The following is a 19,768-nucleotide window of genomic DNA, read 5'->3' as shown; positions in this document are numbered from 1 at the left end:
AAGGACAGTTAGGGATGGGCAACAAATACTGGCCATGCCAAAGCCCACATCCCACACAAATGTAAAAAAAACCTGCTTGATAGGTAACCCATCCATCACCTTAAATATTCATTCCCTCCACCACCAATGCACAGTGGCAACAGTATGTACCGCATACAGGATGCACTGCAGCAACTCATCAAGCTTCCTTCAACAGCACCTTCCAAACCTGTGACTTCTACCACTTGGAAGGGCAAGGGCAGCAAATGCATGGGAACACCACAACCTGCAGGCTCCCTCCAAGCGACACAACATCCTGACTTGGAACTATATCACCGTTCCTTCGCTGACACTGGGTCAAAACCTGGAAATCCCTTCCAAGCAACAATGCGGGTGTACCTACGCCAGATGAACTACAGCGATTCAAGCAGGCAGCTCACCACCACCTTTTCAAGGGCAATTAGGGATGGACAAGAAATGCTGGCCTTGCCAGTGACACTTGTATCCCATGAAATAATAAAATAAAATACATTTTTCTGCATTGATATACTTGCATTTTCACCATGAGAACGATGTTTTTGACAAAGAGACAAATTTGCATTTATACTGTGCATTTCACACCTCAGTACACCTCAAAGCGCTTTACAATCCAATGTCCAAGACTTTACAGTCTTTATTTTTGAAATGTAGGCATTGTTGTAATGTAGGGAATGTGCACTGAATTTGCACACAGCAAACTTTCACAGCAAACAGCAATGTGATAATGATTAGATAACCTTTTTAGTAATGTTGATTGAGGGATAAATACTGGAAATGACACCAAAAATAACTCCATACTCTTTTTTTCAAATAATGCCTTGGAATCTTTTACATCCAACCATGAGGCCAAACTGGACCTCAATTTAAAGCCTCATTGAAAAGATGGTACTTCCAAAAGTGCAGCATTAGAATATTAGCCTAGATTATGTGTTCAAGTATCTGCAGCAAGACGTGAACTTGGAGTTGAGAGCCATGTTGACACTAGGTCTCTTTCTTTACACATACCCTTCAGAATTTGAATTGGTGTAGATACTTATAGAATAATAGAATGGCTATGGCACTGAAGAAGGCTTTTCAGCCCGTGTGTCCATACCGGCCCTCTGCAAGATCTACTCAGCCAGCCCCACTCTGCTGCCTTTTCCCCGTAGCCTGTAAAATTTCTTTCTTTAGATAATTATCAAATTCCCATTTGAAGGCATGTCTGAATCTGTCTCCATCATGCCCTCAGGCAGTTATTTTCAGATCCTAACCACTCACTGCATAAAAAAAACCCTCTTTCTTCATTTCGCCTCTGATTCTTTTGCGATCACCTTAATTAAATCAGTGTCCTCTCATCCTAAACCCTTTCGCCAATGGGAACAGCTTTTCTCCACATGATTTTGAACACCTTTATCCATCTCCTCTCAAACTTCTCTTCTCTAAAGAGAATAGTCCCAGCTTCTCCCATCTATCCTCGCAATTGAAGTCCCACAGCCCCAGAACTATTCTCGTAAATCTTTTCTGCACCCTCGCCAATGCCTCCTAAAGTGTGGTGCCCAGGTTCAGTCATGCCAGTCACTCCCTTTGGCATCTAAGCATCTTACTTTTGTTGGGATAAACTCGCTGTGCCGTATACTTATTTGTATGCTAGTGTGACCCAAAGATGTAACATTAGGCACCCCTCACAATCTGAAATGAAACTATCTTTTGCACATGTTCCTTCAATCTTGGTAAAGGTGGACCAAGTTAAACTAGGTAGTATAGGCAGATCTTGGTTTGAACCATTAAGCTGCTTTATTCCATAATAAGGCAAATCATTATGATGAGATTGACCTACTTCAATCAATACAAGTTAGCTATACATGATTTGAAAAGTAATGGACATGTAACATTATCCTAATTTGGCAGGTTCTCAGTCTTACAGTTCAAGGCAGATTAGACTAGATGTTTAGATTCAAGTGGGGGGATATAAATTTGTAAAGAAGCATAAGAAAATGTAGGCATAAGCACTCAAGTAAGCGCCTCTCAGAAAGTAGCTTGATGTCAGTTGAGGAAAGGAAGTTTGTCAATTTTTTTGAAAAAATGCTATAAAGCAGTTTTAAACTAACTGAACTAACAAGTAATTTTCTGCTCCACTGTCAGAAAGGAAAGGAAGTGCAGGAAGAAATTTAAATACCCTCATCACCATTATAAAATGTTTTATTTAAGCTAATGATTTCCTGGTCTTCAGTGACCAAAACAATTCATGTTATTGGAGAAAATCTGTACATTATGGGCAGGATTATCGGGTCTGCTAAGATCGTGAATAGAGGTGGACGGGGCCCAAAGATAAAGGCACCGGCCAGTGCACCTGTTTTCCAGCACCATTCTCAGTACCAGCCAGCAAGGCTGCTCACCCTCACAAGGCAGGCAGCAAATTAAGCTCATTAAGAGCCTTGTTAATGGTAGGTAATGGAGGCCAACTGGGATTTTCCCATTAGCCTCCAGTTTTCCGACATGACAGGGAACAGTTCAATTGCCAGGAGGTGGCCGCCCAGCAGCAAAGTTTGAGTCACCCTGCCTGCCTAGGTGGGAGTGCAAAGGCCACCCTTCCAACAGTGGCGGCCTGCCTGCTTTTCAATTTTTTAAAAATATAATCTTTTTAACAAATTGCTGCGAGGACACCTACATGTTTAAGCGCTCTCTTACTTATCTTTCATTGCTGCCAGCTGCTTCTTTGAGGCTGGAAGGCTTCAATTGGCCCTCCAACTTCAAGAGCCTTCCCACCACCCTTAATTGGACAGGGAACCCACCTCCAGTGTGATAATCCCGAAGAGTGGCAGTTTCCCCCATGGGGGCAGTTTCAGGACTGGGAACAGTCCCAACTCCTGTTTCCTGTCCCCAAAGTAAAAATCTTTATCACTAAACCCTAAGGCCATCTCCTCTAAGCAACCAGCTCAGTACCACTTTGCTCAAAATTTAAATGTTAAATCTGAAATTGTTCACAAAGCAGTGAAGAGTTAACTATCAGATTCTAAACCTTACATAAATTAAAATATAAACAAATCAAAAATCCCAATGGAAATACCTGAAACTGTTATTCATTTTCTATTTTTTCCCTCTTACCTTTACAGGTTTCTCTTCTTTCACTTCCACACTTTCCAGCAGCTTTACCACTCCCATTCCTTTGAGCACCTGACCAAATATCACATGTTTGTTGTCCAGATGAGGAGTAGGTACAGTTGTGATGAAGAACTGTGACCCATTGGTGTTTGGTCCTGCATTGGCCATGCTGAGCAATCCTGCCTGGTCGTGCTGGAAGGGTACAGACAGAAATAAATTTGAGAGAAAAACAAATACGTGCATCTTAATTTTAAATACACAAGAGTTAAGATAGAAGGAAGCTTTGAAAAATGCACTTTTACCTACAATGACACTTGTCAGATTGCATGTGCACTGAGTCAAATTGAATCAATAGTTCACAGGAGAAAATGATTTTGCATATGCATTTCTATGCAAGTATGTTTGTAAGCTCCGTTTACTTGATATAACATAGCCAAATCTTAATACGTGGTTGAGAAACTATTAATTAATCCATGGATTAAAAAAGTTCATGTTTATGTGCAACCACTGGGGCAGTTGCATTAAGCATCTCAGACAGATTTTATGCCAATAATTATCTGTAAAAGCTCATGTGAGAAAGCGGAATTGGATTTTTTTTTTAAATCAAAAACACACAGAGCTTGGTGCTCAATGTCAATGCTGAAAAATGAAACAAGCATGTAAATATTCCCAGGTCAGGATGTTGCATGATCAGAAGAGTAAAGTTCCCTCTACTCTGTCCAAAAATGTGGTTCAGCTCCAACCTCAGGTCAGTTACTTCTGCATCGGTAAGAGAGTTTCCAATTATCAGCTAATGTCAAAGTGAGCCCTAGGTCCTTGCACACTGATTAAAGTCAGGCTTTTCACATATGACCCCTGCAGACAAAAAGAGACTTTCATCTCCATTTCAACTAGATTTGAACCTTTGCCCCAGAGGCATAAAAGTAGCAGCTAATCTCATTTGCTTAGGTTACCATTGATCAAGACAAGGAGCTATTGTTGCAAGAGCATGATGGCCCTTCATGTTGTGCTGCAGAAAATTATGTAGCATTTTACATTTCCCCATAGAAAATCATTTTTCTACATCACAAAATCCATTATCTATTACCACTGATTCAGTCACTATTCCATCTGCTTAACAAGCATTCACTACCCATTCCCTTTTTAACCTTGTAATGAAAATTTTCATCTTCAAATTTCTCTCCATAGATACTTTCTCCTCCGGTTCCGTTCTGATTGGAAAAATCGCCTCCCTGTATCATAAACTTCTTTATAACTGTAAAGATTAGAAAGAATTATTCAGATTTTTATTTGAATGTATGGTCATTTTAAAGTAGAGATTAAAATATTGATGGTGACATGGTCCAGCAATTCACTTACTCCTATGGAAAGGGCAGCCTTTGAAATGCAGAGGTTTTCCAGTGGTTGGCCCAATTCCCTTCTCTCCAGTGCATAAAGCACGAAAATTCTCAGCTGTTTTAGGACAGACATCAGCAAACAGCTCTAGAACTATCCGTCCAGCTGCAATAAACATACTGTACATTAGATTTCATACAAATGGACTTTTGCAAGCTTATGCTGATTAAAATACTTCAGTCAATGAAATCCACAAGAACTCATAGTTGAACTAGCCATTTTGAGCAGCATACACTTTTGTACACCCACTCAACTCGATCATCAACTTTCTCCAAAAGGTGCCCTTGAAGAAAAAGGCCCTTTAACCATGTCAATCAAGATTTGGATGACAAAAATGTTTTCCTTGTTAATGTTACTGAAACAGACTACATCAATTTACACCGGTGCAAACTCAATGGGCCAAATAACCTCCTCCTCTATCATTCTATGCTTAATAGAGAGTTATATAGTACCACATAACATTAAAGTAAAAACTTAGTTAACAAATAATCCTATAAACATATTCAATTGTCCCCTACAAACCAGTGTGTGACTTATACGGAAAATGTAACAAAACTCTGGGTTTGAACAGAGTATCGCAGTCACTTGCAACTGCAATTTACTGGACAGAGCGCATGACACCAACTTAATATCAGTGGGTTAAAAAATACTCTGCCAGACCATGATTAAGCCTATAAACATCATTACTTATCCAAAAACATTCTTATTTGCTTTCTGCTTCCCTTCTCCTGTTTGATCAGGCATTTACCAAAAAAAACTGACAAGATCATTGATAATTTAGCAGCTTATATTTTCAACAATTACAAACTTTATTAAGTATGGCAACCATACAACTCGAAAAACAGTTTGCTGTGCTGCAACTTCGGGAGTGTCTGAAGAGTGCAGTTCTCAAATAACAGATCTTACCACAAGTGGTGCAATGTAAACCCTAGGGCCAGATGATGAAGCCAACAAATAGCCAACACAAGGCCTGACTGAATTTCTTCTTCACTCTCTCAGCTGGTATCAGCTTTGATGCAGCACAACCCTCTGATGTGACCTGTTTGTTAGCTAGTCGTTCCCTGTTTATGATGTTGAAAATTTTCAAAGAAACTTCTGAACCCAAGACTTTGTCAGCTCAGTCTCGAAATGTATAAATTCTCCATGCAAAAGATGCTTTGGAATATGCCCATCTTTCTTCAACATGGATGACTAAGCACCAGAGCTGTCTGTGTTTAATAAGCATTATTGGACTTGCCGATTTAGTTTTTGAAAACTTTAATATTCTTCAGTAAATGTCAAAAACAATGACTTCTCCTGTGTTAGCCTCAACTAAAACTGACCCTAAAAGCAAGGTTCCTTAAGTGACTGTTCACCAACACAGAACCTTTCATTATACAGTCTGAGGCAACAAGGGTAAATGCTAGTGACAGATCGCAGGTTACATAGAATATACAACACAGAAAAAAGTCATTTGGCCCAACTGATCCATTCCCTGTGTATATGTTGTCTCAGCTGTACCTGAGTTGGTAGCACTCTCACCCCTATATCAAAAGGTTCCAGATTCTAGTCCCCTGCAGGGCTTGAGCATCAGCACTGATTTTTGTGCTCCACTGCAGTATTGAGGGAATGTTGCACTGCTTAAAGAGCCGTCTTTCAGATGAGATGTTAAACTGAGGTACTGTTTACCTTCCAGGTGGATGCAAAGATCCCACGGTACTATTTAGAAGAGGGGGAGCAGGGGAGTTATCCCTGGTTGCGTTGGCCAGTATCTATCCCTCAATCAACCTCACAAAAAACAGATTACTAGCTCATTACCGCATTGCTGTCTGTGGGAATTTGTTGGGCACAAATTAGCTGCCATGTCTCCTACTCTACAACAGTGCAGAAACTTTTTTTAAAAAGTACAGCATTAGCTGTAAAGCACTTTGTGATGTTTGATGAAAAGTGCCACATAAACACTAAGTGTTTCCTTTCCTTTCTTTTCTCCAGGTGAGCCTTCACCTAAACTTAACATATCTTTCTATTCCATTTTGTGCCAATGTATGTTCCCTGAAATAATGTATCTATGCTACTTGCTTCAACTACTCTTTGTGGTAGAGTGTTCCACAATCTAATCACTCTGGGTAAAGAACTCGCTCCTGAATTCCCTACTGAATTTATTAGTGACTATCTTATATTTATGGCCCTTAGTTTTGATTGCTAAATATAAACTCAAAACTCCTGACTACAAGGGCAGTTTGTCAAAGAGACAAGAGTTATGGCCACCCCAGACACAAACCTGAAAAAGTAGCAACTCAGATAGAGCTGTCAATCAAAATTCTTACTATAAATACATCTACAGGTCATCAAGTGCACAGGGTTAACTAGTCAGGGAAATCTTTGGTAAACTTTCAAGTTCAAGGCAATTAACAGTTATCCAGACAACTAACAGGAATCCAGCTAGAACAGAACACTGCTAAAGGAGCTGATTTTCAGGTACCAGTTTATTCATTACTGAAAACAAATCCATATTAATGCCCATGATACGGTATCAAATATATTCACAACCACATGATAAATCAGCAATAAACACTTAATTTTAACTGTGTTTACTATGATTAGCAAGAAATAATTAAATAATCTACCAACCCTACTTAATGGAATCTTTTCACTATCAAACAAGTTGTACTGTTGTTGCGCAGTACATACCGCAAACCCATTACAGCAGCAACACAGCACATATAATAAATATCTTAGAAGAGCTCCATTATTTTTGAAAGATTGGGGAGACTTTTACCAGCCTGCAGGAGGAAAGAACAGGGTAAAAGGGGGTGGGGGGAAAGACAGTAAAATTGTGAGGCGCTGTGGTAGACCATCTCCCCAACCATGTCACGCTGTCGGTGAATTTTTCTGATGGTAGTAGGTAAGGGAGGGGGCAAGCTGCCTCTCAAAGAGGCGGAAACCCAATTTAAACATGTAAAGACCCTATTAACAGCCATTTTAGTAAGCCAGCAGCATGCTGGCAGATCGACCCCTCCCCTGACGGTTGGGGAGGCCGCCACCTAAATGTAGGCAGCCTCCCAGCAGCAGCCCAGGGAGAGGAAATGTTTTTTTAAATCAAAGAGGTGGCCGCTAGCAGGGAAGGCAGCTCCACGCTTTCCTCAGGGGGGTTTCCCATCCATCGGCGGTAATTTTTTTTAAGCCTACTTTCTGCAGGGCCCTATCCTTCCTCAGCAGCGGTCACCGCTCCTGGTGGCATGCCAAAGCTCCTGAGCTACGGCCAATCAGATTAGCTGACAACTCTCTGAGGCGAGAATTCCTCCCAAGTGAGGTGCTGACAAAGTAATTTGAAGGGTTGATAGGAATGTCAGAAATAAATGAACTTTCATTTCAAAAAGTAAATTAACACAATGAAGTGTTCATGGGAAAGTCATTTCGCAGCAAAAGAAACAATTTACTTATTTCATACACAGGAATAGTTGACCAGCAAAGTGGGTAGGAGACGGAAAAGGTTTGAAGATTCTGTTTTACACAACTCTTGCATGACCACCAAAGTGAATGCCCCAATGTGCTCAGTGACTTAGTTTGTAGAAACACTGTACAGCAGTTGTAATGTAGATGTTGCTGAAATTATTCATGTCACTCACTTCATAAAACTCATACCATGAAGTGAACCAGGCTCCTGAGATTACTGAGATAAAGGCAAAATACTGCGGATGCTGGAAATCTGAAATAAAAACAAAAAATGCTGGAAAAACTCAGGTCTGACAGCATCTGTTGAGAGAAAGACAGTTAACGTTTCGAGTCCGTATGATGACTCTTCGGAACTGAAGAAGGGTCCATCCAGACTCGAGACGTTAACTCTGTCTTTCTCTCCACAGATGCTGTCAGACCTGCTGAGTTTTTCCAGCAATTTATGTTTTTGTTCCTGAGATTACTGGTTGCATGTGAACAATGAATCAAAAAAGATATCAAACAAACATGGTGAGATATAAATTATTTGAGGCATAAATCGACTATACTGCTAGAAATAGCTGTATTTTTACAAAAGAGAAATTTATGATTTGCAATTCCATGTCCATCTATCAGTTTTCTGAGGTGAACGTTATTCACCACTAGATTCAAAAGGAGAAAGAATATTTTTTTTCCAATCAGCAGTGCTTCTGCTAGATCAGCAGATACCTTGATATAGCAGTTACATCACTTTGCTCTCAATATAGTTAAGATTCAGTTATGACAGTTTACTGCCAGTATCTTGAAGTGATACTGCCACATTATGAGGGCAGAAGAATGACGTAATTGTTCATATGAACTGGAGTGAACTGTTCTCTTCTAGGAGACTGGTAAAAATCACAAGCTTCAGCCAGCGATTACTCATTTGCTCATTCACAAGCACCGATCATGCAAATACATGTGATCGCTTATTTAATGCCGCATTAACAACAACTAATTTGTGCACAGCAAGATCTCATAAACAGCAATGAATTAACAATTAGAGAATCTGTTTCAGTGATCTTGGTTGGACATAAATGTTGGCCAGGATACAAGGGAAAACTTCCCTTCCCTTCTTTGAAACAACGTCATAGTATAATAATAATTATAATAATAATTTGCAGTTGCCTGTCCACACAATTCTGGTCTGTAGGTTAATTTGGTGGGCTAAGCCTGACCCACGTGGAGGCATGTGGGGCGTGCGGAGGACTGGAGCATGTGATGCACATGCGACTGACAATGCTTGGAGGTGGCAGTGGCAGCAGGGTGGGGACTGTTGGTGCAGTGAAGGAGTGGGAGGGCGGGGATGGCATCGGAGGGGTGGATGAGATGATGAAACTGGTTCAGAATACTAATGGCATGGGGTGGGGAATTGCACGGGAGGGATGAAAGCAATGATGGAATCGGTTACGTATATTCATGTGACCACAAATGTTTTACTAGTCTCTGCTAGTTTATCATATAATTATGTTTAGTGTTGAGTGTTTAATTAATGAGATCTAGGGAGATAAAAATTAAAGCTAACTAAACTGAGGATAACACTATTTAAGGGTTCTGAGACTTCAATATATTATAAGTCAGAGATAAATAAAAAGTAAGAGTTAAGTGAAATAAGAAATAAAGGAGCTGATTAACAAGAATAAGGATCAGAGTAAAAGAGCAGGAAGAGGGACAGTTTAAAAAGGAGCCCCTAATTTAAATTTAATTTCAATTAAGTAATTAAATAAAAAATACAAGGTTATATAGGGATGGCAGTACATGTGGTGTGCTGCAACTACAACATAAGAACTAGGAGCAGGAGTAGGTAATTCAGCCCCTCGAGCCTGCCCCGCCATTCAATACGATCATGGCTGACCTCATTTCGGCCTCAACTCCAATTTCCCGCCCTCTCCCCATAACCTTTCAACCCATTACTAATTAAAAATCTGTCTATTTCCTCCTTAAATTTATTCAGCGTCCCGGCATCCACTGCACTCTGAGGTAGTGAATTCCACAGATTCACAACCCTTTGAGAAAAGTAATTCCTCCTCACCACTGATTTAAATCTACCACCCCTTAGCCTAAAACTATGGCCTCTCGTTCTAGAATGCCCCACAAGGGGAAACATCCACTCCACATCTACTTTGTCTATCCCCTTTAGCACCTTATATACCTCAATTAGATCTCCCCTCATCCTTCTAAACTCTAGCGAGTATAGGCCTCAGCTGCTCAATCTCTCCTCATAAGACAAGCCCCACATCTCTGGAATCAATCTAGTGAACCTCCTCTGAACTGCTTCCAATGCAACTACATCCTTCCTCAAGTAAGGGAACCAAAACTGTGCACAGTACTCCAGGTGCAGTCTCACCAATGCCTTGTACAGTTGCAACAACACTTCCCTATTTTTATACTCTATTCCTTTAGCAATAAATGCCAAAATTCCATTTGCCTTCCTTATTACCTGCTGTACCTGCATACTAGCGATTCATGCATGAGGACACCCAGATCCCTCTGCACTGAAGCATTCTGAAGTTTCTCTCCATTTAAATAATAAGTCGCCTTTTTATTCTTCCAACCAAAATGGATAACCTCTCACTTATCCACGTTAAACTCCATCTGCCAAATTTTGGCCCTTTCACCTAACCGGTCCATATCCATTTATAAATTTCTTATAAACATATGGGAGCTTGCGCAGAGCATCATGATTCCAGTCAACCACATCTGCAGCAAGTATTTGCATCTTGAGCGACTTCAGCTCAAGAGCTGTTGAGCTGAAGTTCGAAATGCAGACATTGCAAGGCAACAAGGGTGGGGGGGGTGCAGTTAACTGGGCACTTTGATCTAGAAGGTAGTCACAGTCTTTAGGTTAGGTAATGGTGCAGGTCTGGTTAATGGTCAGGGACAAGTGGGTATGACTGAGTAGGCAAGTAGGGGGCCCTAGGTGTAGTGCTGGAGGAGCCTTTGCCTAACAGAGATGAGGTTCTTGCTGTCTGTCTGGAGGACAGCAAAGTCTGCAAGGCGGATAGCAAACTGACCACAGCACCATGGTAAATGTCAGAGACTTTAAACAACAGAAGGCTTAAAAAAAAACATTCCAATCGACCAATCCTGTGGACTTGATGGCTTATATTCTAAGGTTTTAAAAAAGAGGAAGCTGCAGATAACTGACACATTGGTTTTGATCTTCCAGAATTCGTTAGATTCTTAAACAACAATCCCCATGGGTTGGAAGGAAGCAAACATAATCACGCTATTCAGGAAAGAAGGAGAAAGAAAACAAGGAACTAAGTCCAGTTAGCCTGATATCAGCAGTAGGGAAAATGTCAGAAACTATTATTAGGAATGTGGTAACAATATGTTTAGAAAGTCATATGTTTTGGTTGAGTCAACATAGATTTATGAAAAGGAAATTGTTTTTGACAAATCTATTCGAGTTTTTTGAGGTTGTAACCAGCAAAGCAGATAAAAGGAAAGAAAACCAGTGGGTGTAGTGTAATTGAGTTTTCAAAATGCATTGTACAAGTTGCCACATGAGGTTATTGCACAAAATTGGGACTCGTAGGATTGGGAGTAACACATAGCATGACGATCTGTTAACAGAAAGAGAATAGGAATAAACTGGTCATTTTCAGGTTGGAAAGCTGTAACCAGCAGAGTACCTCAAAGATCAGTGCTCGGACCTCAGCTATTTACAATCTATATCAATGACTTAGATGAGGGGGCTGAATGCAAGTCAAGTATCCAAGTTTTCTGATGATATAAAGTGAGTTGGGAAAGTAAGTCGTGAGGGGGCACACAGAGGTTGCAAAGAGATATAGACAGCTTGAGTGGTCAAGAACATGGCAAATGTAATGTGATGGGGAAGTTATCCACTTTGTTAGGAAAAATAGAACAGCAGAATTTTTTTTTAAATGGTGAGAGGCTGGAAATGTTGACAATCACTGGGATCTGGATGTCCTTTTACATGAATCACAGAAAATTAACATGCAGATTCAGCAAGCAATTAGGAAAGCAAATTCTAACCATTATTACAAAGGAATTGGAGTAAAAGAGTGAATAAGCCTTCGTATAATTATATAAGACCTGGGTGAGACCACACCTAGAATATTGTATACATTTTGGTTTCCTTACCCAAGGAAGGATATAAGTGCCTGAAAGCGAGTGCAGTGAAGGTTCACTGGACTGATTCCTGGGATGAAAGGATTGAAAGAGACAGATAAACTGGAACTGTATTCCCTGGACTTTAAAAGAATGAAATACGATTTAATTTAAACATATAAAATTCTTAAGGGGCTTGACAGGATGTTCTGGCCCTGGAGAGGGTCCAGAGGAGGTTCACGAGAACGATCCCAGGAATGAAAGGCTTAACATATGAGGAACGTTTGAGGACTCTGGGTCTATACTCAATAGAGTTTAGAAGGATGAGGGGGGATTTGATTGAAACTTACAGAATACTGAAAGGCCTGAATAGAGTGGACGTGGGGAAGATGTTTCCATTAGTAAGAGAGATTAGGACCCGAGGGCACAGCCTCAGAGTAAAGGGGAGACCTTTTAGAACAGAGATGAGGAGAAACTTCTTTAGCCAGAGAGTGGTGAATCTATGGAATTCATCGCCACAGAAGGCTGTGGAGGCCAGGTCATTGAGTGTATTTAAGACCGAGATAGATAGGTTCTTGATTGGTAAGGGGATCAAAGGTTACGGGGCGAAGGCGGGAGAATGGGGTTGAGAAACTTATCAGCCATGATTGAATGGCAGAGCAGACTCGATGGGCCGAATGGCCTAATTTCTGCTCCTATGTCTTATGGTCTTATGGACAGGGTAGAGGCTTGGAGGCCGTATTTAGAAAGAATGGTTCACAGTATCAGAATAAGAGGTAGGCCATTTAGGGCTGAGATGAAAGGGTTATGAATCTTTGGAATTCTTTACCTCAAGAGAGCTGTGAATGTTCGGTCATTAAGTATATTCAAGACAGAGATCAATAGATTTTTGAATACTGAGGGAATTAAGAGATATGAGAATAGTACGGGAAGGTGGGGTTGAGGTAGAAGATCAGCCACGATCTTACTGAATGGCCTACTCCTGCCTCTATTTCCTATGCTCTTAAATCATTCAATAAGACCATGGCTGCAGCTCCTGCTTTTCTAAAGCACAATTCCATTTTTCATCGAGGGAACCCAGATACATTTTCTTTATGACCTTCAGTTCATTGATTGGCAATTATTTTCTGACACAATTAATCTGAACAATTCAGTATGCATTTGAATGCTACAAACACACTGTTCCATGAAGTACTCCATGCACATTTAATCAGAAAGTTAAGAACTGCTACTGAGGTACTCGATACAAAAGAACTATTCCATTTGATATATTTTTAAAGATGACATGGCTCTTTAAAATAAAGTTTTGCACATGAAAGACTGCTATTCCACTTGCTCTGAATATTTGAATGTTTATTTGTACAAGAGGTCAATATGCCAAGGAAAGGGCTTCTGAGACCATTATCTGATTATATTTCCCTTTTCAGCAACTACCGTATCCAAAGCAATGAATGTTTGTATAGCATATTTCAAATGCCATAGGTTTTCAGCACTCAATTTGTAATTAATTGAAAAGGTAAATCCTTAGAAGAAGCTGCAATCAACAAGTAAAATATCATGTACTCTTATTCCTAGTGGTAATGCAATCTTTACATGCAAATATTCTGCAAGGGGAAGGGAGCGAGCTAGGAATTGTGTTCATGTTGGGAACAACAACACAGAAGACAAGTATTGAGGTCCTACAATCAGACTTTCAAGAGCTAGGGAGGAAGTTAAAAAGTAGGACCTCAAAGGTAATCATTTCTGGATTATTCCTGGTTCCATGTGCTAGCCAGAATAGAAACTGGAAAATAGGGAGGATTAATGCATGGCTTGAAACATGGTGCAGGAGGGAGGGCTTCAGATTCTTGGGGCATTGGGAGCAATTCTGGGGCAGGAAGCACCTATTCAAACGGGATGGGTTGCACCTCAATCAGACTGGGACCAATATCCTCACAGAGTGGTTAATTAGTGTTTTTGGGCACTGTCTAAACTAAATTCGCAGGGCAACGGACATCAGCGTCTAGAAGTAGAAAAGAGGAATAGGGTGCATAAAGGGATGAGTGTGTTGGGCAGTACTAGAGAAGGAAGTATTTCAATTTTAGATAGGAGTGGACTAGGAGGGATGACGAGGAATGCAAAGACAGGATTACAATGCATGTACGCAAATGCACAAAGTGTGGTGAATAAGGTTGGAGAGCTACAAACATAAATAGTCATATAGGAATATGAAGTAGCGGCAATAATGGAAACATGGCTTAAGAATGGTGAAGACTGAGTGCTTAATATACAAGGAAATAAAGTGCTCAGAAAAGACAGAGAAGGAAAAAAGGAAGATGGGTTAACAGTACTGATTAGGGAAGACATTCCAGTGTTGGAAAGAGGAAATGTTCTTGAGGGGGAAAGGATAGAGTCCATTTGGTTAGAGTTGAGAAGCAAGGAAGGTAAGATCATTCTACTTGGGTAATCTATAAGATAGAGGAGCAAATCTGCAGGGAAATCACAGATGTGCAAAAACTATAGAGTGGTGATTTTGGGGGACTTTAATTACCCAAATATTGATTGGAGCAATGTTAGAGCAAAGGGTAAAGAGGGGAAGGAATTTCTGAAATGTGTTCAGGAGAATCTCCTTGATCAGTATGTTCATGACAAAACTAGAAAGGGAGCATTGCCAGATCTGGTGCTGGGAAATGAGGTACACCAAATGTCTGTGGGGGAACACTTGGATAAGAATAATCATCATATAAAGTTTAGACTAGTAATGGAGAAAAGTAAGGAAAGATATGAAGTAGAACATCTCGATTGGAAGAGGGCTAATTTCAATGCTAAGAGAAGATTCCTAGCCAGAGTAAAATGGAACCAAAGATTGACAGGAAGAACTGTAACCGAACAATGGGTGATTCTTAAGGAAAAGATGCTTCAGTACATTCCAACAAGGGCAAAAGACAGGGGAATCAAAGAGAGGTCTCTTTGGATGATAAGGATAGAGATTATGATAAAACAAAATACAAGGGTTTATGACACGTGCCTGGTGAATTCTTTGAGTGAGAACCAGGACAAATACAATAGATTGAGGGGGGAGATGAAGAAGAAAATAAAACTGGCAAGGAGAGAATTTGAGAATCAAATGGCAGTTAAAGTAAAAGGGAAGACAAAAATCTTCGACCGGCATGTAAATAGTAAGAGGTGGAGTGGGCCATATTAGGGACAAAGAGGGTGATAGATGCTCAAAGGTATAGGAAAAGGCTAGAATGCTTAATGAGTACTTTGTATTGGTGTTTACTAAGGAGGACAAATCTGACAAAATATCAGTCGAATTGGATACAGTAGAAGCAACGAACTAGGTGAAAATCGAAAGGGGGATACTGGAAAGGCTGGCTATACTTAGGGTAGATAAGTTACCTGTTCCAGATGGCTTGCATCCCAGGTTTCTGAAAGAAGTGGAGGTGGAGACAGAGGCAGGGGTTGCCATAATCTTCCTGAGATATTGTGGAGGTATCAGAGGAGAGAAGAGTGGCATATGTGACACCCTTATTCAAGGAAGGATGCAAGGACGGTCTTAACAACTGCAGGCCAGTTAGTTTGACATCAATAGTGGGTAAGGCTTTAGAAACAGTAATCAAGGGGGAAAAAAAATCAATAGACACTTGGAGGGGTTCAAGTTAATTAAGGACAACCAGCAAGGAGAGAATCCAAATGCAACATAGAATCCAATCATCTGACCTTGATATTCAATGGCATTACCATTGCTGAATCTCCCACTATCAACATCCTGAGGATTACCATTGACCAGAAACTGAACTGGACTAGCCATATAAATACTTGGCTACAATAGCAGGTCAGACGCTGGGAATTCTACAGCAAGTAACTTACCTCCTGACTCCCCAAAGCCTGTCTACCATCTACAAAGCACAAGTCAGGAGTCCCTTGACATTCAATGGCATTACCATTGCTGCATTCCCTTCTATCAACATCCTGGAAGTTATCATTGACCAGGAATCAAACTGGAGCAGCCAAATAAACACAGTGACTACAAGAGCAAATCAAAGGCTGGGTATTTTGCAGCAAGTAACTCACCTCCTGTCTTTCCAAATTCTGTTCCCCATCTACAAGGCACAAGTCAGGTGTGCGGTGGAATACTCTCCACTTGCCTGGATGAGTACAGCTTCAACAACACTCAGGAAGCTTGACACCATCCAGGACAAAGCAGCCTGCTTGATTGGCACCCCATCCACCACCTTCAACATCCACTCCCTCCAATGCCAATACACAGTGGCAGCATTGTGTACCAATCTACAAGATGCACTACAGCAACTCACTAAGGCTTCTTCGATAGCAACTTCCAAACCTGCAACCTCTACCACCTGAAAAGACAAGGGCAGCAGATATATGGAAACACCACCACCTGCAAGTTCCCCCTCTAGGCCACACCGCCCTGACTTGGAACAATAATTGCCTTCTCTGTCACTGGGTCAAAATCCTTGAACTCCTTCTTAACAGCATTGTGGGTGTACCTGCATCACATGGACTGCAGCGGTTCAAGAAGGCAGCTCACCCCCACCTTCTCAAGGGCAATTAGGGATGGGCAATAAATGCTTGCTTAGCCAGCAACACTCACATCCTATGAAATAAAAAAAATTCCCCAAATCTCCCAAAGGCCCTGCAATATTTTTGTTTCAAATAGATATCCAATTCCCTTGTGAAAGTTACAACTAAATCTGCTTCCACTACCCTTTCAAACAGATCATAACTCGCTGCATAGAAAAAAATCTTTCCGTTGTTTTTTTTTGCCAATTATCTTACATTGGTGCCCTCCTGCCAGTGAAACTAAAGAGAAACTAAACTCAAGAGGTAGCAAAGTAGCCAAATACTGACTGGTATATCTGAAACAAAAACAAAACTAAAAATAGCTGGAAAAACTCAGCAGGTCTGACAGCATCCACGAAGAGGAACACAGTTGACGTTTTGAGTCTGTATGACTCTTCATCAGAACTAAGGAAATAGAGAAATGAGGTGAAATATAAGTTGGTAGAAGGGAGTGGGACAGGAAGAGCTGGATAGAGGGTCAGTGATAGGTGGAGGCAAAGAAGAGATTGCCAAAGATGTCATAGACAAACGGACAAAGAGGTGTTGATGGTGGTGATATTATCTAAGGAATGTGCTAATGGGGACTTTAAGGGTAGAGTTTTAGTAAACACCTGGTCAAACACCAGGAGAGAAATGGAAAGCAATGAAGGTGAACAGGGCAAAAGAGACAAATGGAAATCCTGTTGGAGAGAAGAGCAGTACTTCTTCAAGGTAGGCATTCCTGGAAGAGAAGTGGCAGTCAATTAAACACTAAGATAAAAGCAAAATACTGCGGATGCTGGAAATCTGAAACAAAAACAAAACTAAAAATTGCTGGAAAAACTCAGCAGGTCTGACAGCATCTGCGGAGAGGAACGCAGTTGACGTTTCGAGTCCGTATGACACTTCATCAGAACTAAGGGAATAGAGAAATGAGGTGTTGCTTTTAACTGACTGGTATATGCCCACTAACAATCTGTATGACAAATGCATCATCCACATTTCACTGGGAAAGGAAGGGTACGGGCGAAAACAGGGAGGCATCATGGTTCTTGCTGAAGTAAGCTCACAATTCCTTCTCAATGTAACCGCACAAACTGTCCTGCCACCGGGAAAGTGCACTTATAGAATAAGTTAGTTATAAGCAATTGGGCAAAGGCAACGGGCTAAAACAAACGGAGGTCTGGGCTTTAAAAGGCACCGATGATTCTGGAAACCGGGTTAAGAATGTTGTGGAAAGTTCCATGGGTGCAAATGTTCTGGAAAGTTCCATGGGTGAGAATCTTCTGGAAAAGCTGCGCGGATACAAATGTTCTGGAAAGTTCCATGAAAATAAGAATGTTTTCGAGTGCCAACAGCACAAGATCAGTAAAGCAGGGATAGTTTTCGGTTTGAGGGATGAAGGGTGAGGGGTGAGAAGGTGCAAGCCTCGCGGGGCTCCCGAGCAGACAATGGGAGTGAGTGGATGGAACGCGCCGATCCGGCCCCGCGTTCTCAGCTGGCAGCGCGAGCCACCCTACCTGTCTCCCCCGCGAGGCTGACGTCCAGGTAAACCCGCGGGTTGGCCGCCTCAGACGGCTTAGCTTTCGGAGAAGGGTTCGACATGCCGGCCGCTTTCGCTCACACACACCGAGGAGGGAACAAGCTTCCGCTTCCAGCCAACCGGACATCCGCTCGCCTCAGCGCATTTTTTTTTTCTGGAAGCAGGGGTTTGCGTAGCCAATGCCCGGGCAGCGCTCAGTTTAAAGTTTAAAAACGCTTACACTTTGTGTTTCATAAAAAATAAAAATAAATTGCAAACAGCATCTGCAACGGGTTTAACACGGCGCTGTAAATCCCTGGCTGGTAAAAGTTTTAAGATGGGCACCAATTTAAATTCACCCACTTCACTGGTGCATCTACCCTCTCGGGTGTGCTTGATTTCTCCCTTGTTATTGTTAATTTAGTTAATTGTTTTAACTCTACAAGAGTTACCCTCTGGGGTACCTTTTACTTTGTCCCTGATTTTGTTAATTTAGTTTAATTGGTTGTAACCCGAAAGCGTTACCCTGTGGCAAACAAAAACAAAAATAGCTGGAAAAACTCAGCAGGCCTGACAGCATCTGCGGAGAGGAACACAGTTAACGTTTGGAGTCGGTATGGCTCTTCAGTCAGCTATTTTTGTTTTTGTTTCAGATTTCCAGCATCCGCAGTATTTTGCTTTTATCTTAGTTACCCTGTGGGGTAGAGTTGCTTTGCAGTTACCAAGAATTACAGTTTTATCCACTGGACACTACTGGGAACGAGCCGACAAAAAAAGTCATAGGGGCATTTTTTTAATGTGTTTTTCTTTTTGTTTTCTTTGTACACCTGCACTTATTATGAGTTGCAAAAAGGCAAGTAGACACAAACAAACTACATTCATTTTGATAGATTGTGATAAATTTAAACAAGCTGTGCAATTTTTAAATATGCGTACATTTTCGTGCATCTTAAGACAATTGGGCAAGCACTTTGTTTAGCTTCCATCATCAAATATTAAAATATTGCAAATGCTGGAAATCTGAAATAAAAACAGAAAGTGCTGAAAATACTCAGCAGGTCTGGCAGCATGTATGGAGAAAGAAAAATAGTTAATGTGTCATGTCTCTGGCCATTTATCAGTTTAGCTTCATATTTTTCAAGTGACAAACTTTGGAAAGGAATTGAAGGAATACAGTTGCTTCTCTCCTAGATTGGCACTGCTCTTGTTTTGGGATGGCTTGCAGTACATGTTGAAAACAATACAGAAATTATAACCACAGTACTTCAAGTGCCTTTTGACCAAGTCCTTACTTTAAATTAACTTTTCACCCACTCCACATTATGTTGACTGAAGTTAATCAAATTTTGTTTTTAAAAGCAGATGCAACTAAGATTTGTTCATTACTGAAAAATGCCCTCTTCTGTTCACTTAGCCCTTTGGAGAAATGCCTTCTTGTGCTATTTTCTCTTGAGTACTGTGGCTTGCCATAGTCATGTGACCACTGAGGTCATCTTGGATGAAACAAAGACTTTGGGCAGAAGCCATTTTGTCCAACACATGGAACACCATTAGTCACAAACAGTGCTTTGCCACTCAAACTTTGCACCCCAAGGAAATGTTACCTTGCAGTGGTGTCAGCACTAACACAACAATGGGATTCTCTTTCACTTCAGTATCTACCATTGATATGCAAGG

General features: G+C 41.0%; 1 protein-coding gene across 1 annotated transcript in view; it reads right to left on the bottom strand.

Annotated features, from left to right (window-relative positions):
* The window catches only part of ppid (peptidylprolyl isomerase D), a 35,701-nt gene extending 17,456 nt beyond the window's left edge, over positions 1-18,245 (bottom strand). The window contains exons 1-4 of the mRNA XM_078540478.1: positions 18,090-18,245; positions 4,459-4,599; positions 4,248-4,354; positions 3,103-3,291 (exon numbers count right to left, since the gene is read on the bottom strand). Of these exons, the coding sequence (XP_078396604.1) occupies positions 3,103-3,291; positions 4,248-4,354; positions 4,459-4,599; positions 18,090-18,174 (522 nt within the window). The 5' untranslated portion in view covers positions 18,175-18,245. The remainder of the gene's footprint in view (positions 1-3,102; positions 3,292-4,247; positions 4,355-4,458; positions 4,600-18,089) is intronic.
* Positions 18,246-19,768: the final 1,523 nt, after the last annotated feature.

Source organism: Cetorhinus maximus, chromosome 1 (assembly GCF_964194155.1).
Source record: "Cetorhinus maximus chromosome 1, sCetMax3.hap1.1, whole genome shotgun sequence".
Lineage (NCBI taxonomy): Eukaryota > Metazoa > Chordata > Chondrichthyes > Lamniformes > Cetorhinidae > Cetorhinus > Cetorhinus maximus.
This window is presented reverse-complemented; position numbering and strand designations above follow the sequence as displayed.